This window comes from Tachypleus tridentatus, chromosome 1 (genome assembly GCF_004210375.1).
Source record: "Tachypleus tridentatus isolate NWPU-2018 chromosome 1, ASM421037v1, whole genome shotgun sequence".
NCBI lineage: Eukaryota > Metazoa > Arthropoda > Merostomata > Xiphosura > Limulidae > Tachypleus > Tachypleus tridentatus.
In genome coordinates, this window is record NC_134825.1 from 133,079,986 (window position 1) to 133,100,265 (window position 20,280).

General features: G+C 33.3%; 1 protein-coding gene across 7 annotated transcripts in view; it reads left to right on the forward strand.

The window, feature by feature from the left end:
* The window catches only part of LOC143224685 (F-BAR domain only protein 2), a 145,708-nt gene that overhangs the window by 89,550 nt on the left and 35,878 nt on the right, over window positions 1-20,280 (forward strand). For 6 of the 7 annotated variants that reach the window (XM_076452864.1, XM_076452855.1, XM_076452875.1 and 3 more), the window contains 7 exons: window positions 1,184-1,241; window positions 1,803-1,844; window positions 5,212-5,345; window positions 14,800-14,882; window positions 16,566-16,723; window positions 16,922-17,079; window positions 19,626-19,834. In XM_076452864.1, the coding sequence (XP_076308979.1) occupies window positions 1,184-1,241; window positions 1,803-1,844; window positions 5,212-5,345; window positions 14,800-14,882; window positions 16,566-16,723; window positions 16,922-17,079; window positions 19,626-19,834 (842 nt within the window). The remainder of the gene's footprint in view (window positions 1-1,183; window positions 1,242-1,802; window positions 1,845-5,211; window positions 5,346-14,799; window positions 14,883-16,565; window positions 16,724-16,921; window positions 17,080-19,625; window positions 19,835-20,280) is intronic. The other variant, XM_076452884.1, reaches the window with a different exon arrangement.

Here is a 20,280-nt window from a genome sequence, read left to right on the forward strand (position 1 = left end):
TTAGAAGTTATACTGTGACTGCTTACATTGTTACTTTGGTGGTTACAAATTAAGTATAATTCACCTCTCCCATATGGAAAAGAGATAAGAATAGATTATTGCAGCTTATTTAGAATGTGTATCCACAAGTAAAACCAATGTGTTTTTTTTTAAATCTAATTGCTACCTATAATATTTTGAAGGTGATATCTTCCAAGTGTTTCTTGCAGAAGTTACTAGGTACTGGTTACAGGAATGAGCTTAGATGTCAAAAGAAAAAAAAAACCTGGGAACCATTCAGATGGTTTATTTAAACCCTAATCAGGGAAATCCCAAATCAGTAGGATACCATACCATTCTTTTCTTACAATAAGACCCAGAATTCATTTCTTGTACTTACCACTACAGGCATTCCTTTCTAGAACTATCGTGAAATGTAAACAGATACCATCCAAAAACCTTAGATACAAAATCATTATTAATCATATAAATTGAAAAAATAATAGTGAATTAATAATTAGATTTTAATCATAATACAATACAAGATTTATATTCAATGCCGTGACTTTACTAAAGGTATTTAATATTTTATTTGAAAATAAGTCATAGAAATTTAACCCAAGAAAAGGATACTGTCATGTGTGTTTAAAAACTAGATATGAGGATTAACAGATTGGGTTTTAAGAGCTTTATTATACATATAAAGTGCACAAATGTCTAACAAATAAGATTAAGATATATTTGAAAGATTATTAAAACAATTTTAAAGAGGTACTAATGATAGCATATTTAAGACTTTAACTGGACATATCAATAAGTGGACAGAGAATATTTTTATTCTTTGCAATAAAATAGAAAAATACCTTTTAGTCATGTGGAAAAAAGAAAAAAAAGACAAATTAGAAGGATATAATTGTATCAGATAACAATACATGCCACTTTATTCAATGCCGTGATTTTTTTTATAAGATTATCCATTTTTGTAAGACATTATTCATGAAATGTCATATAATATCTTACTTTCTTTGGCCTACAAGCATGTTTAGCTTTTCTTTTTTTTTTTTACTTGCTATCAGTAATATAAGATTATTCATAATGCATGTCATTAGTTGTAGTTGCATTGTGTAAAGTTATTTTTGGCCATTTACAATTACTTAAGAAAAACTTACACTCACATTTCTTTAAACATTATTTATTTTTATAGCTTACTGCAGAAGTAGATGATGAGGGGTTTACTATAAGGCCTCACAATGAAGGAAAGGATATCCTTTTTATGTTCTTTAAACTCTCTGAATGTAACTTTACATTGAGCTCAAGTCTTACTTTTAAACTTTGGGTAGATTGATTAAAGACTAAAATATCAAATAAAGGAGGTTGAAATAATGACAATGTTGAGAAATTAAAACTGTTTTTTTAAGATTTAACAAATTCATTACATAAATATTTGAATTTATAGTGAAAAAATGAATTAATTTTGAATGATCGGTAAGAATTATAAACCACAAGGTCAAAATGGAATTTTAAAAAAATAGAAAAATCTACTTATTCAGTAAAAGAAAATTGCATTTCAAACCTTTCTAATTAATGTCTTCTTTTTTTTTTAATGTTATAATGGGAAGGAAATAAGGTCAGGGATATGTTTCTCTTATAGCTTGAGTGTAAAGTGGGAGATCAAGACTTATTATACACTATGTGGGATACCTTATATTGTCTGTTAAGTGAAATTAGAATCAAGGTACTAACTAATTATCATCATTAAAGTAAAAGAAGAGTGTGAAATACAGTTGATTCAAAGATACAGATAAAACCTCAACTTATTTTACATGAAAAAGAAGCATTTTATTCTAGCTCGGATGCAGATTCAGGTACATGTGGTTGTTATATGTTTAAAAAGAGTTTATAAGTATCGTTTATGATATATATTTAAACAAAATTAAAGAATATTTCAATAAAATTTTTTTTTTTTTCAATGCAGTGATATCTTGTATGTTGTTTTTGTTGCAACTAGCTGGATATGAGATACTGATAGGGTATACATCCATTGTTATTAAAATACTCTTTAATTTGGTTTATAACCCAAGATAACTAAGAATTACTCTTCAAAATTATATATATTTTTTTTAAATTTAAGTGTGTTTGAGAAAATGACATTTTGGCATATCATAAATATTTTTATCATTGTAGGCTTGCATAGTTTTTAGTATAGGTTGCACTTAACAAAGGGAAGCTATTTACATAATCAAAACTAGCAAATAAGTTGGTAGGTAATGCAGCCAATCCAGTATGCCAGTCCAACTAGGAGTGTGTATTCTGATCAAATAGAAATTCAAATATTAGGATGTTTTGTTTTCTTTCATGAGTTTGAGATTCTCCATTTTATCAGTATTTATTAGTAGTAATTTCTGTTATCTTAAAAGGTTTGGCCAGCTTATGGGGTTTAGGTTAGTTCTAAATTAGTATACTAGTAATGCAAACTACTTGTAAGAACAAAATACATATTGAACATTTTAATTAATACTGTTAATAAAACAATCTTTAAAGTAAGAATGGAATGTAAATTTACTTATACATAAATGCTGATTATTTGTCTTGTGATGTTCTGATAGAAAAGCATACATAATACTCATACATGCAAAATCTCAAAGAGTTATAAGTAACCAAGTCTTGTGCCCATTTAGGTTTTATTAACTGATTTTGATAGTGTGAATGGATTGGTGTAACATTCCTCTTACAAATATAAATATCCAAAATAAGTGATATTTAACACAATTGTTATTATATATAGTATATTAGGTATAATAAAATTTGTTCTTCAGTATTGCAGGGTTTTGGGGACGTAGCTCATAATCTCATTCTCATTTTTCACAAACAAGGCAGCTTCTTCACATTATGCTATCTGTTATGGGTTAAAAGTTTTGCAGAATGTCATGATCTTTCCAAAACTGCCATTTTTACTCTTTAGTTTCTTAAAAATCATTGTAGTGTAGTACCCACCATTTTTTAACTCCTGTTAGATTAAGTTCTTATTAAGCTTCATAAAGTATTCTTGTATATTATAACATTGTCAGTAATTGAATTATTTTTGATAATTACTGTAATTGTTTTATTTACCACTGTTGTTATTTCATTTTACAAGTCTTACAATTAGTACTGAATTTTAGAAATTAGTATTTAGAAATAAAATATTAATCTGATTGTTTTAAATGAAGATTTAACTGTACATTAGTTCCTGTTCCCAACCCCATATGTTAAGTAATGTAGGTTAGTTAAAAATCAGGTTGTGTTAGACATATCTCTTAATTTTTTGTACATTATTGTTCTTTTTGTTACCTTAAATTTGGATATATATTGATTATTGTATCATTATTTTTGGCATTTATTTAAGAATTGGTTTATGTATTTTATTTACTATTAATTATTATTTTACATTTTCCTTAAACATTTGTTTCTACCATTTGTACTGTCCTGCTACTCAGTTTTGCTGAATGTGTAAAGGTAAACAGTAATATTTTATAATAAATTAGCTCAAGTTTCAGTAGACTTTTCTTTAAAGTTACCCTATCCAAGCCATTTCTTTGGCTTCTGTTTGTCACAATATGTCATGAGGGAGGATTTTTTAAACTTTGTTTTTAGATATTTTAAATTCTTCAAAGAATATTAAATCTACAACAGTACATAAATTAAACTATTGTTGGTGTTCTACAAGTATGTTTGTTTTGTGAATTTTGTACAAAGCCACATGAGTACTATCTATGCTAGCTGTCCCTAATTTAACAGTATAAGACTAACCAACTTTTGGGCTACTCTTTTTACCAACAAATAATGGGATTGACCATTGAGTTATAACACCTCCATGACAGAAATGGCGAACATGTTTGATTGACGGGGATTTGAACCTAAAATCCTCAAGGTCTCCGCAAGTATGAACATTAAATCTGCCACTGTACATGAAGTAAACAACTATTGTTGTTATTAGACAAGTAAGAACACTGAATCCAAAACAGTACATGAAGTAAATAACTTGTTGGTGTTCCACAAGTATGAACATTAAATCTGCAATAGTATATGAAGTAAACAACTGTTATTGATAGTCCATAAGTAAGAACATTAAATCTACAACAGTACATAACATAAAGTATAAGCTATTGTTAGTGTTCCACAAGTATGAACATTAAATATGCAGTAGTATAGGAAGTAGATAATTTGTTTGTAGTCCATAAGTAAGAACATTAAATCTACAGTATTATATGAAGTAAATAACTATTGTTGGTTTTCCATAAGTATGATATTCTCTACTCCTTTACTTTCATTAACAGTATTAGTTGAAGTTTTTAATATATCTATTTTCCAAGTTATTAGTTTTTTGTCATCATATTTTTACTCTAAGAATTAGTTTGCATGAGGACTAAGCTAAATCTGAGCTGGCTAAACTTTTTGAAACATTTGATTTATGACCAACTCTACCACAAATGGTGAAAGTACTTAAATGATAAAGTAATGTATTTTAATGTATCTATTGTAAATGAAAAAAATTTAAAGATCGGTATATTTAATTAGCTATACTCATTTCCACATTGATTGTTAAGTTTGATTAAAGTAGGTAGCTAACTTATTTGGAAGTTAATAACAAGTCTTTAAAAATTTCAGAAATTAGATCTCATAATGATAAAAATTTTACTTAAAAAGAATAATAAATTATAATTTTGCAGATTCATATTATCTTCTATTAGATTTATCTTTTGATCTAATGACTCATAAATGTATTACAAAAACAAAGTCTTTCTAGAAGAATACTTCTGAAAAATAAATTTAAAAGTGCAACTAAAGCATTTTAAAATCTTAGTATGCAAAAATTGTTAAAACATCTGTATTAGAATATATGTATTGTCTGTGTTTTGAGTAAACAATCTTCATTAGAACCTAAGAAAGGGAAAGAATGTTTGATTTTATGTGTAGAAATAAAAGCCAGCTTATTCCTTGATGTTGAATTTACAATATTTACATAAATGTTAGCTATGGGATGATACTCTAATTAACTAAGAACTAACTTTGTGGGGGGGAAGGAGTAGAATATTAAAGCAGTTAATTCACATAAAAAATCTTGTTATTGTGAATATTTTTTAAAATATCTAAAGAGAAATGTTTTGGTTACAGAAGAAATGGAAATGTCTTCTACTTATCTTGCTATACTGTGTTTTAAGATTAAAATACCAAAATTATTATTTATAATAGATGAAGAAGAAAAAGAGAGAAAAATTCATGTTGAAATCAAACCTCTTAGTAACGGTGCTCCTATGAGTGCAAGTGTTGATGAACTCAGGGCAACTGTGGGCACTCTTTCCCTTTCTCCTTTATCCCAGACTGCAGTAAGTGTGCATTTGTGAGAAATTCTAATATTTATTTGTAACTAATTTATTAATTAAAGCAGGTTATTTTTCATGTGGTAATATCTGAAGTAGTTTTTTTGTTGTTGTTGTTTTTTACTTATTTTAGCTGTCATAAGCTTGATCAGCTAATTTATTTCAGTAGTAAAAATATTTTCATATCCAAATATGAAGCATTCTTATTTAGGTTTCAGTTACAAGGTCATTTTTTTCTTTAAAGGTTTTATAAAACTAGTAAGAATTTACTTATACTATAATGTTTCTTTGTGATGGAAACATTTTCAAATAATTATAGTAAGTAGATAGAGGAAGTAGAAGTTGTCAAAACTTTTAGGAATCCTGATGTGCTACTTTGTGGGTGTTTGAAATGCAGAAGTAGTTGGTACTTATTACACACAAGATACAATTCAGTTTTCACAAGTACTACAGTTCCAAGTACTTGAAGAAAGTTTTTAAAAATAAAATATTAATCTGGTGCTTTTTAATGAAAGATTTGTTACTGACACAATCAAATATAAAACTCACCTTATGATATTTAAAAACTTGCATGTGTTAATGCACATTGGAAATATATAATTGCAGCTACAGTTGGCTTGCTTTATAAAGATTGTTTTATTGTTTAATCTTTGTTCAAAAGGAAATGTTTAATTTTTGCACTGGTACACTTAGGGTATGATTTTAGTCAAATATAATTTCAAGTACACACATTGTTTGTGACACTTATTACTAGAAAATTTTTTAATTGTAAAATGCCCCTCGGTGTGGATTCCTGTACGTGGTGAGGGGACCTCCCAGGAAAGGTTCTGTTCTTTCAGTTTACCTCCTCTTGGATCTAAACATTGTGGTGACCCGTCAAGGAGAGGAGAGGATCCTGATGGTTGAGGGGTCCAACCCTAACACACCACTTTGGCCTTGAATTCCTGTAGACGGACAGGGGTGGACAGCCTTGGGGTGGCCCCCCCTTGTGTCAGTCGGCTGGTACACTTGGGCTAGGGTCAGCCAAGTACCAGTATTGGATGTTCTCAACAGGTGTTGTGGACATTGCATCTGATGCTGGTGTTTGGGCATAGTGCTCATGAAACCCTGGCATTGCTGCAGTGTCCTTGCTTGACATTGTAGTGCATCCCCTCGTAGGGCTCCATGGTGGGTGGGGTCACTGGGCACTGAAATTTCCTTTTTTCCTATTGATCCTCCAAATAAAAAATTAAATAAAATAGTGAAAAAACAGTCAATAGGTAAACAATCACGTCTTGAAGTTTCTGAGCAGCAATCTTCCAACATCTGTAACACCTGTACCTCATTTTCTTATCCGACATTCTCTTTCAGAAAAACCTTTAGGGCAAATATACCCCATTTTAATTCAAAAGGGACTGGAGGGACTTCCTGGCTCTTCAAAGTCAATAAAGAAGCTTCGATCTGAAGACTTATTAGTGGAAACATCCACATCTGAATTCCTCTTGCATTCAAAGGCAACTGGGGATATACCTATTGAGGTTACACCTCTTGCTACTTTGAATTCATCACAAGGAGTTATTGTTGAGAGGGATTTGAAGAGAGATTCTTGCTGGTTTCTCCACTCAAGGAGTTTCTGCAGTGAGGCGTATCTTCACTCGCAGAGATGGAGTTACATTGTTGACCAATATCCTTGTTCTCACATTTACATCACCATATGCACCTGCCACTATCAAGGCAGGTTATCTTAATTGCAGGGTACGGCAAACATTCCAAACCCCCTCTCCGATGTTTCCAGTGTCAGAGGTTCAGTCACTGAAAGACATCATTTCGTGGTTCCCTGACATGTGCTCGTTGTGGTGGCAAGGACCATGATGCCTGTGAGTGTGAAACGGACCCACATTGTGTCAATTGCAATGGTTCTCACCCATTCTACTTTAATTCTTGCCCTAAATGGTTGGAAGAAAAGAGGTGCAGCATTTGAAAACGATTCATAACATTACTTATCCTGAGGCTTGAAATTTGCTGTCCACCACCTCATCTCAGACATATGCTGCTGCACTTCATTCCACAACTACAGTGGGAATGCAGACAGATCTCTCTGTGCCTCCAAGAGAATCATTTTCACAACAAATGAAAAGCCATTTGACCGCTGTGGTTAAAAAAGTTAATAAATCAATTTCTACACCCATCTCTGTCCCTTCCATACATTTCAGCAAACCCCAAGATTCACATCCTTTGATTCCAAGTAGAGGCATTTCTTCAGATACGTCTTCTCCCACCCCAAGATGCAAAACAATCATTCGTTTGCATCCTCAGTCACTGGAATCCCCTTCCAACAACAAAGACCTGCCCAATCGACCCAGGGTAGGATCTGTGGAGGTCTATAGACCTCCCTCGAACAAGGACAGTAAGGAATAAAACATGGTCATAAACAGAAGGGTTCTCCAACCACTTTGCCTACACATCATTAAAAATGGCCGCCTTGATACAACGTAACTGTCGAGATATACATTCTAATCTGGGTGACATCAAAACACTGCTTGCTTCCTACCATCCTGTATGTCTTTCCTTATAGGAAACATTTCTGAAACCTTTTGGCAGTTTTCTTTGTACAGAAATGACAGGCTGTGTGATGGATGAGTGCATGGAGGGGTGGTACTGTTGGTTGATCAGCATGTGCCCATCCTGTCTTTGTCACTCAACACATCCTTGGAGGCCACAGCCATCCATGTTTCCTTGGGTCATACCATCACTGTTTATTCTCTCTACCCGTCCCCTGGAGAGACATATGATCAATCAGACCTTGATGCTCTCGTTGAACAGTTGCCGTCTCCCTTTCCTGCAGGATTTTAATCGACATCATTCTCTCTGGGGAAGTGCTGATATTGATAGGAGGGATCGCTCTGTAGAGCATATACTCTCTGATCACAACCTTTCTCTTTTCAATACTGGTTCTTCTATTTATTTCCATTCACCTAGTCAGTCATTTACTGCTATTGATCTCACAGTTTGCTCTCCTTCACTATTCTCACATTTTTCATGGAGGGTTGACGGTAATCCACGAGGCAGTGATCATTTTCCTTTAATTTTGAGAGATACTGGCCAGTGGTTGATGCCTCCCAACCTGCATGCCCTGGTGGAAGTTGAATCAGGCAGACTGGCCTACTTTCACTGCTCTCGCAGAACTTGATCCTGCCATCGTCTGTCAGCCATCAATAGATGACTGTTTGGCAGCAGTAACTGACTGTATTATAAAAGCAGCTACTCAGTGTATTCCTAAAACCTCGACACGTTTTTTACTATATTCTCGTCTGTGGGGGAATCCTGCCTGCTACATTGCACAGAAGGCTCAAAAACGGGCCTTCGATACTTTCTGTAGAATCCCACACTTTCAAACTGCATCTCTTTCCAGCAGGCCAGTGCACATACTCGGTGGGTAACACATCAAAGCCAGAAGAAATCTTGGATTAAGTTCATAACTGGCATATCTTTTGCCACCAGTTCCAAAGTCATAGAGGACAAGACTCGAAAGATCAGGGGGCAATACAATGCTGTCACCCTCTCGATCTTACTCTCTGATGGCCAGGAAATAGCTGATATCTGGAGCATTTTTTATACTCAAGGTGAAAGCTTTTGCTGGGAATTTAGCACTTCTGCTTCGTCCTCCACCTTCTTAGCCATCAAGACTTAGGCAGAGCATTCACCTTTTCCTTTCAAGCTGATTGTCTTTATGACTATAATCATCCCTTTACACTGATGGAACTGAAACTGGCCCTTCATTGGTCTGCCAGTACATCGGTCGGACCAGATGATGTACACTATGACACACTGTGCCATCTATCTCCTGCTTCTCTTGATATTCTTCTAATTGTTTTTAACTGGATCTGGCAGGAGAATGTTTTTCCTGATGCATTTCTCTAAGCCTTGTAAGGATACCAAGATCCCTTCAAACTACCCGCCGATACAGTCACCTTTCGACAGTTTTCTCTGCACAGGAATGATAGGCTGTGTGATGGACAAGTGCATGGACAGATGGCACTGTTGGTTGATCAGCATGTACTCAACCTGTTTTTGCCACTCGACACACCCTTGGAGGCTGCAGCCATCCCTGTTTCCTTGGGTCATACCATCAATCTTTGTTCTCTCTACCTGTTGCCTGGAGAAACACATGATCAATCAGACCTTGATGCTCTCATTGAACAGTTGATATCCCTGCTTTTAATCCCGGGGGATTTTTAATGGATGTCATCTCCTCTGGGAATGTGCTGATATAGATAGGAGGGGTTGCTCTGTGGAGCGTATGCTCTCTGACCACAACCTTTCTCTTTTCAATACTAGTTCTTCTACTTATTTTCATGCACCTAGTCTGTCCCTTCTGCTACTGATCTCTCAATTTGCTCCCCTTCACTATTCTCCCATTTTTCTTGGAGGGTTGACAATAATCCATGAGGCAGTGATCATTTTCTTATTTTAAGAGAGACTGGCCATGGCCAACTGGCCCTCTTTCAGTGGGCTTGCAGAACTTGATCCTGTCATCATCTGTAAGTCATCAATAGACAACTGTGTGGCAGCAGTAACTGACTGTATTATACAAGCAGCTGATCAGTGTATTCCTAAAACCTCGACACGTTTTCCATGATATTCGTGTCCATGGTGGAATCCTTCCTGCCACATGGGATTGAAGGCTAAAAGCAGGCCTGAGATACTTTTCACAGATATCGCATACTCTCGCACTGCATTACTTTCCAGCAGGCCCATGCACATGCTCAATGAGTGAGACGTCAAAGCCAGTAGAAACCTTGGATTAAGTTCACAACCAGCGTATCTTCTACCACCAGTTACAAAATCATATGTGATAAGATTTGAAAGGTCAGTGGGCAATACAATTCTGTCTCAATCTTGCCATCTGATGGTCAGAAGTAGCTGATACCTGGAGCATTGCCAATATTCTAGGTGAAAACTTTTGCCAGGTATCTAGCACTTCTTCCTTCACCTTCTTAGCCATCAAGACTTGGGCAGAGAGATCACCTCTTTCATTTTCGAGCTGCTTGTCTCTCTGACTATAATCGTCCCTTTACACTGGTGGAACTCAAACTGGCCCTTCTTCAGTCAGGCAATACATTGGTTGGAGCTGATGATGTACACTATGAAATGCTGCTCCATCTATCTCCTGCTTCTCTTGTTCTTCTTCTGATAGTTTTTAATCAGATCTGGCAGGAGAGTGTGTTTCCTGATATCTGGTGCCAGACTATTGTTCTACCTTTCTGTAAGCCTGGGAAGGATCCCAAGATCCCTTCAAACTACCATCCAGTTGCTTTGACAAGCTGTTTCTGTGAAACCTTAGAAAGGATGGTTAATGCTTGTCTTGTTTGGTTCCTCAAATCAAACAACCTCCTCTTGCCCACCCTGTTTGGGTTCCGACAACAGCGCTTTACTGTGAACCACCTGATTCAACTTGAAACATCAATCAGAGAAGCTTTTCTCAAACGACAACATCTTGTATCAGTATTCTTTTGACATTGAGAAGGCTTATGACACAACATGGATGTATGGCATTTTGCGAGGCTTCCATATATATGGGTTACGTGGCTATTTGCCCATTTTTATTTTAAAAAATTTTAATGCACAGGAGATTCCAAGTTCTTGTGGGTTCGACAATTTCCCTCCTTTTCTACAGGAACTTGGAGTCCCTCAGGGCTGTGTTTTGAATGTCACACTTTTCAGTATAAATTTTAATGCCATCACTGAACAACTCCCTCTCACTGTTGTAAACGGGCTCTATGTCAACGACTTTCACATTTCATGTCAGTTGTCGAACATGAGATATATTGAATGGCAGCTACCAACTTTGTATCAGTGAAGTTGCACTACCTATAATCCCTAAAACAAATTTCTTAAAGCTTATCTTTGACCATAAGCTGACCTATATACCACATATTAAGCAGCTACAGGTCAAATGTACAAGAGCACTGAACATCCTCCGTGTCCTCTATACTCCACTTGGGGAGCGGATCGATATTCTGTGATAAAGATATATCATACTCTTATTCGATCACAACTCGATTATGGATCACTAATCTATGGCTCTGCCCAACCTTCGGCCTTAAAGATGCTGAACCCCATTCATCATCAAGGACTTCAGCTCTGCACTGGGGCTTTCTGCACCTACCTAGTTCAGAGTTTATACATAGTCTCATGAACCTTCTTTGCACCACTGCCATTTGCAACTGCCTTTACTATATGCTTTGAAACTTCGTTCCTTATCAAAGCATCTGACCTGGAGTTGTGTTTTCCTTCCTTGGTGAGCCCTACTTTTTCAGAGCAGACAATCTGCCATTGCTCCATTTGGCCTTCGTATCAAGGAGCAGTTGGATGAATTGGGTCTGTCCTTGGATAATATTGCAGTATCAACTGGACAGGCCATCCCATTGTGGATTATTACAGTCCCCAAATGTAACCTATCTTTAAGTCATCTGAGAAATGCAGATACTCCCAATTGGAAGTACTGTCTTTTATTTACTGAACATCTTTTGAACAATCTTTCCATTCCTATTCATACGGATGGTTCAAAATCAGGTGACTCTGTGAGCTCTGCCATGAATTATTGAGGTTCGGTTGTTGCGTGCAGAATCCCCTCTACAGCTTCTGTGTTCACTGCTGAACTGTATACCATTTCTCTTGCCCTGGATCACAAAGAAGCTAAGCATTACTCCAACTGCACTATTTATACTGACTTGCTTAGTTCTCTACTGACCCTGGAATCGCTTCATGTTGGTTCACATCCTGTTCTTACCGATATTCAAAATCGACTGGCCCATTTCTCTTTAACGTCTACTTCTATCCGGTTTTTCTAGATACCAGGCCACGTTGGTATTTGTAGGAACGAGCTCGCAGTCAAGGCAGCTAAATCTATCTGCTCTGGCACAATCACCACTGTGCCTATTACATACACTGACTATGGTCCTGTATTCAAGGCTCGGCTCCATGCCAGCTGGCAGTCGACTTGGAGTGAGCAACTCGAAAACAAGCTTTTTCAAATAAAACCTTTTATTGGACTTTGGCCATTTTGCTTTCGTAAGGATCAGAAGGAGGAAATTGTTCTAACTAGACTATGCATTGATCACTATTTTTTAACTTATTGTTTTCTTTTATTAGGAACTGAAGCATCAGTGTGTAGTCCGTGTAACACTCAGATCACAATAAGACTCACTTTCTTGTCGTTACGACTCTCAATGACGGCACCATATTAAAGATGTTCTGTCCCAAAGTTTGTCCATAACGTTAGACAGTGTTATTGGTGATGGTGACAATGTCCACCTTAGTAAAGTTTTTAGTTTTTTAAAGGCCATTAATCTTAATGTCATTTAAGGTTTTTAATTAATACATGAAACCTTATTTAATGTGGTTCCCTTTTAAGAATCACAGGCTCTCTAGTTTGATTTGAAATTAGAAAATGGCTGTAACATTAAATAACTCAACACCAGGGCTGGAAAGGCCAACTTCAGGTGACTAATGCATGCTGTTTGAACTACCTGTTAGTCATTTTGGCGAGTTGTTATTGAAATTTTGCTACACGTCTTTTAAAACTTTTATAACTATTTGAAAATGGCCATAATGACGCATAACTCGGAACCAAGACTGGAAAGGCCAACTTCAGGTGACTGATGGTGGTTCTTGTACTTATCTTTTAGTCTTGCTGGTGGTTTATAATAACTACCATTATTCTACAGAAAGTCCTTTACGACTTCTCTTACTGTAGTTTCTCTCTTAACGTTGTAGGCTAGATATCAACATTGGTTTTATGCTATTTATGTTTTTAAACTCTGTTTTGTTTTACCTTTATTTCCTTTTATGAATTTTACTACATTTACTTTACTTTTACCTTTTTACCGGATGTTTGACGCAGATAGCCTAGCTGCTTTATGCCATAAAACACTAAATCAAACAAACAAATTAACTGTAAAATGAATAAATATTCATATATCTTTGAAGAAACTGTTAACTTCTAGTTGGAAAAATGTGTAGTATGGAAAAAAGAATACCATTAGCATGCATTCACATGTAATTAGTGTTATGTGGTAAGAATTAAATATCTGTAATGGTTTTGGAGCTTGTTGCATTTTGTTTTCTTGAAAGGTTTGTCAGCAGTTGGTGTCACTGTAATGGGGTGTAGTTTCTTTAACATTTAACTATTACTTTGATCTTAGTGTTATTGCATAAGCTCAATAGTTTCTTTGAAATGCTTGGATTCTTCTTTATATTTAGGAAGTATAGCGGGCAATTTGTCACTGCCGTTCAATAATTACATACTTATTCACAGAGTTGCTTAATGAGTTTGCTTTTTATTATACCATTCATCTTACATCACTTTTTTTAAGAGTTTGGTAAGAGATAAATTGTAAATATGCTGTTATGAAGTTATGAAAAATAAATTAATATCTGCCATTATTCACAAGCTGTGTAGACTTGAGAACACTGAAGTTGTTATACTTCCCCTTTATTGTAGTCTGTTAATATATCTTTGTGCCTTCTTCCTGCTATGTCTATAAGTTAATCATTTTGATCTTTTACTTTTACGTCTTTCTTTACACATTCATCAGAACCATCCGGAGATTTTATATCTTTGCTTAAAGGTACTTGTTTATCTGCATGTTGCTAATTAAATCTACAAAGCATGCAGTACATGTGCCAGTAATTTTTTTTTTCTCTTTCTACTTTGAAAAGGTATTTTTTAGCCTTATCAATTTGTTTGGGAACAGTAAAAATACTATGCCTTATGAATGTATCAGTGTTAATATATATAAAAATTCACATCCATTCTAGTGCATGAGGGTTAGATAATTTAACCAAACATGTGTATATATACTGTGATTTCAGTTTTTAACATTTGCATTCTCTATTCTTCCAATTTATGTAAACTTACTCTTGATGAATGTCTAAAAACATTTATGTTTGTGCATTTCTTGGTAATTTTGCTTTTGATGTTTTGATAGAAACTTTTGATTATTATTACTTTAAAATGAAAGACAAAAAGTAATTTTCTTATATGTTGTGAAATTTGAACCAAAGTATGTGCCTTTTTAATTATACAAATGAACATGTTGATTTCTGTATTTGCTAGTACATTTAGTTGGTAATTTAAAAGTGAATGTTACAGCATGTAATACTGTAGTATATCCACCAGTGGGTCAGCAGTAACTTCACAGTCGTAAAGTGTTAAATTGAATGATTTGTTTCCTTTTGGTGGACAGAGCTCATTGTATAGATTTAGACTAAAACCACAGAACACTACAATTATTATTTGGTTGCATGTATGTCAACCAAGATAGACATAATTTTGGTTCATTTTTTTCAGCACAAACTAAAACTAGTAGTTTGATACAAGTTCCAGATAATTTTAATTCCATGCTTTAGTTAAGTTTGATTCTATTTCAGTTCTCATCACATCGCTGTTTTTCTTGGGTTTTCTCCCTCTTTTTAGAATAGACGTACTTGCAGTAGTGCGGCATCCACACCAGAAGATGGTCCTATGAAGAGATCCATATCAGCTTCTCATCCTATCAGGTAGGTATTTTCTGCAGCGTTTTTAGGTCACCTTATATTAAACAGTGTGTGGAATCAGCAATGTGTGTAATGAAATGCTATTGATTTAGTAGGCACTTCTGTTTCCCCTACAACAGATTTTTGGGCATAAAATTTATTAAAATCCCAGCCAAAGCATTAGATTCACAGATCCATGCTTCCCTGAAGGATCTTCCATTGCACAGGGGCCATTTGTTTTGAGAATTGATATCATTGTTTACAACTTTCTCAAGTTTTCCTGAAGGTTTGAATTGATTACACAAAACCCATGATAGAATTTACATATTCATGAATTATTACTTTTTCTAATGGAAGTTTTTCAACAAAGTATTACCACTTGTGGAGCAACAATGGATCACAAGATCTCTGTGCACTCCTGGTTTCTTCAAGCAACCTACATTTTACCCACAATTTGAATTTTCTGAAATAGAAATAAATTTATTACACCTATCACAAAAGCTCCTTCCAACTCTTCATTCTTTCAAAGTTACTTATTTACTCATGCTGACTTGTCAGTGGTACATGGTTATAACTAAAGGAAAGACTATTTTATGCACTAAATGATTATAATGTCATTATATAAATTTATTTTGGTAAAAGGCATCCTTTCCCAAGCAGGTTTTATTGAGCTTAAACTGGAGGCTGTGCTTCAGTAATTAATAAAATTTTTCAACCCTAATTTTATATTAATTGGACAGTTACATAAATTATATATACATAGTAGTTTTCAACCATTTTCTTTTCCTGTTTGAATTGTTGTTTGTTATAAATGTATACTTGGGAGCTATATGAATTATTTTTTGAACACCAATATGATGTGTTAAAGTAGTTTTAGCAAAGTACATGATAGGCCTGAAAGAAATGGTAAGTGGTTAATTTTTGGTTTTTATTTTTCATTCATTCATATATATATATATATACTTTAAGAAAATAACTGAAATGTAAAAAGAAAGCATACCAAGTTATACGTTAAACAGGAGGTGTTTTTTTCATGTTAAGAATACAAAGTTATATATACCTTTATCTTCATATTTTACTTGTGTAACCTTTGGAATCTTCTAAATGAACATCAAACGTTTTTTTCAATAAAATTTTATATTTTATTTCTTACTGTAACTGTAGTGAAATCATCAATGCAGAGTGAAATAAAATATGGAATAAATACATATTACTCTTTTTCTTTGATTGACTCAAGATTTAGACATCACTTATCTTCACAGTGTCAACTATTTAACTCTTTTGCATTTGTCTGCTTTTAATTTGATGGTTTTATTGCCTGGCTTGTACCACAGAAGCAGCTTATTCATTGGTGAAAAGCAGTGAACTGTAGCAGGAATGCATTAGTGATTTTTTTTCAACTCACATTTTTTTTAATGTGAACTGTACAAACTTTGCACCCACTTGGGCATTTCTGCTAGAGAATTTTCTATTTTTCTTTTCTCTCTCTCTCTTTTCTTTAAGTTAATGTACCTATCATATACGCATTAGAATACAAAAAAAATGTATCAGTCACTAGAATATCTCAAAACTACAATAGTTTATTTGGCTTTCTAACTGAATTATAAATAGACTAATAACCTTTCATATCTGCTCAGGTCAATGGCTTTGCACAATGTAAAGAATGGACTAACAGAAAAATATAGGTTTTTATTGTTATTATTGCAGCAAGGGAGATGGTGACATTTTAAGTTTTTCCACACCAAATGCATCTAGTGCCTCTACCCCAACAGGAACATCTGGTAGAATGCAGAGTCCTTTAAGTTTTGGAAGCACAAGCATTGGTCCAAGTGCTGACACAACACCAACTGCTGATAGATATGCTGGTAATAAATTTATAATGTTTGCAGTATTTACTAGTTTGTATTTTGATGCAGCCAGATGTTTTTATTATTATTATTATTATTATGTGGCTGTGTACTCATTCATACTTGACATGTTAATTTTCTCTTTTATGAGTCATTGTAATTCAGTGAATTAATATACTTGATGAAGTTTCTTCATTCATATATCATTACCTTCAGCCCTCAGTGAACTGTTCTCAGAAGCAACACACAACAGTGTATCCACTTCAGAACCAAGCCAAGTTCTATCCAACAGTAGCAGAGTCAGTACACCAACAAGTTCAATAGGCCCTCCTCTGTCAGCACTACCTAGACCACCATCAAGAAGAGCTGTAGAGGCAAGTCGTATATTAAATACTTTTAACCCTATCCACCCTTGTTGGTTTTACTTTGCATGACAAATAATTCATATTTAAATACTATGTAAGTTTAAAGTTTTCAATTCTACAAGGGTGCAAATAGCCCTCCTGTAGCTTTGAACGAAATTCAAACAAACAAAAATTCTACAAGGCAATGTTTTAAAAAATCCTAAATTCCCCTATTGTAACAAATGTAACACATTTTCTCTTAGTATGAAATCATCCCTATTTTATCCATCACTCCTTGAAAAAGCACAAAATTAAATGTAAATTACTCCTTACAAATTCATCATTTCTCGTATATATTACAATCTTCAACTTTGTTCGAATACAGAGCTATTGAAAATCATACCTCACCTGTCACGTCCTCTGTTTCATAATTTGTTAATAGTTCACTCTTAATTTTCATTATATATTATCTATAACCAATAGAAACTCAAGTATTTCATCTATCAAATGATATGTTGTTTCATGCTGTGTTCTGAACTGTTAAATATCAATTTTATATCAGAGTAACAGCTTTCCCCTGAGAAAGTTAACATCTAGCTTAGATGGATTTATAACAACTGTTGTTGCAGAGATAGAAAGCCAGTAAATATTTAAGAGGTAAGAGAATTTGTTTACTTTTTGCATGCTGTTAGTCTATATTGCTTAGAGCATTATTTAATTAAATAAACATTATTATTTATAAGTAGCATAAAAAAAAAAAATTAGGGTTAAGTTTCTTTGACAACCAAAAGCAGGAAAAAAGGATTTGATAAGTAATTTATTTCTTATTTTTCATGTTTACTCTTTATGTGTAATTATAAAAGCAACTAAAATGTATTAATAAAGATATTTTTAGGTTAGTTAAGAGTAGATTAAGTAAATCAAATAATAATAATAAAATGAAAATGCTTCACAAGGCACATACATGAGTTGTTTGTACTATATAATCCAATAGTGTAATGTGAGCTGCATGTTCCTGAAGGGATTTATAATTTCTAAGTGTGTGGACAGTAGGTAGTTACAATTCAGTGAGCATTAACATAATAAAATTTAATTATAAATAGATTTGAACTGTTACAAACGTAGAGGTAATTAGGATAGATAAATGAATATGATTTTATATTACAATATGAAGTTATAGAAAAAGAAGTAAATTAATTTTTTTTGGTGGTTTGGAGTTAGGTTAGACAAGATAACGTATACACTATCAAGTTTTATGGGAGAAAAATGTCTGAAATGTATTTAGGCCTTATGAATTACGCAAAGAAAATTTCATGTTTTTGACATAAGGAAATTTATTTTTAATTTTAACATGAAAATTACTTTGCACAATACTCAACATAATTATGGACAAATCTTTTATTTTATTAGAAATATTTCAATAAAAAATGTGCATTTTTGTATGTTAAAGACTTGTGAAGAAAATTTTGCAAAGATATACACACTATATTGAAAGTTAGAAGTATTAAATCTACAGAAACTTAAAATGATATGAAGATGTCATTTCTTCAGTCAAATTTACTGACCCTGTGTTGAAAGAGTTAAAATCTTCTTGCCCTCACTTTTGGCATCTTTCTTTGTACTTCAATGAATTGTAATGTGTGTTGTTGAAGTAAAGAAGTGCTCTGAATATGTGTATAAATAAATGCTTAATGTATGTATATTTTGGATAAATAAGTTATACATTGATATCAATAATGGTTTTATTATGAATTTTGCTGCCATATGGCAATTAGTAACCCATTCTTACTAAGAAATTTCATAAAGAAACATTTGCTGAATTTATCAGGTAAATCCAAATGACCACTTCATTATTGAATTTATCTTGGTCTGTTTTTCTTCTTTATTTAAATTTTTTATTTTTCATGTAAATCAGTTATTTAATTTTTATTTTTAGGGTTAATGATTATAATTTTTTTTATGTATTTGGTATAAACAGGCTCCGTAGGTAGGTTTGTGTTAAGTATATTCACATACACTATAGTTATAAAAGGCTGAGACATGCAGGCTGGTCATTCAGAGTGGCTTTTACTATCTCATGTAGTTCAGCATATTTTTATACACGGAGCACTTGAAACATTAGAAGAAATAACCTTTGTTTAAAGCAGTATTTTTCTTGCAGTATGTAGAACGTGTATGTATGCATCTTGTAATGTGTTCTAAACTATCTTATATACATCATAGAAGAGTATTGCTTTGTAATCTGACATTTTGATGAAGGTGAACCTTGTCTAGAAACAAAATTTCTTATTGCATATATTAAATATGAAGAACATGCATTAATGTTTTATTCTAAAATATTTTTGTCTGTTTAAAATGGATTACTGAATTTGTAGGATATCAATATCTCTTGATGAAATTTTAATAGTGAAATGTTGAGTTGATAAATATACATTATTAAGATATAGGTTATTTTATTTTTATTACTAGAATATCTCGTAACACATTTGCTTTTTTTTCAGCTCTTCATTTTATATTGGTTTCTACTATATTAAGGATATAAAGATCATAAACAAGTATTACTGATATATTCGTAGAATTCAACCAGAGGAAGAATGTCACCATTGCCTATGCCTAGAGCAGAGAGCATAGGTAGTTTAACGAGTGACTTTAAAACAACTTCAATGCCTGTTGGATCTTCCCGTGGACCTTCTCCATTAACTATTGGAATATGTGACACAATTCCTCTAGCCGTAGCATTCCAAGAAGTGGTTCATGCATACTTCAAGGGTACTGATGAGACAAAGTATGTTGTTTGTAGTAACAAAATTATATTAATTGGGTTTTTCCTCAATAATTTGTTTGTATTTTTATTTCAAAACTATTTGCTGACTACAAATATTTTATACAGTTTTATAGTTTTTTATTTCAACATCAGTGTAACAGAAATGTAAAATATTTTCAGAACCAACTCTTGCTAATATTAATGTGCAAGAAAAAATATTATAAAAAGATATAATTGTGTAATACTTATCATTAAAAATTTCCTTCTTGTATTGAGTCAAATATTTTATGATGTTTATTTATTAAAGCCATCTTGTAATATTTAACTGTTATCTAGTCTTTGTAAAAGGAAGATGTAAAAGAGTGTTACTATTTATTTACAAAAATAGTGCTTGTAATATCTTTAAAATTTAAAACTTGTATGTTTAGATCAACTTTTAATCCAACAAGTAAATTAGAGCTGGGCAA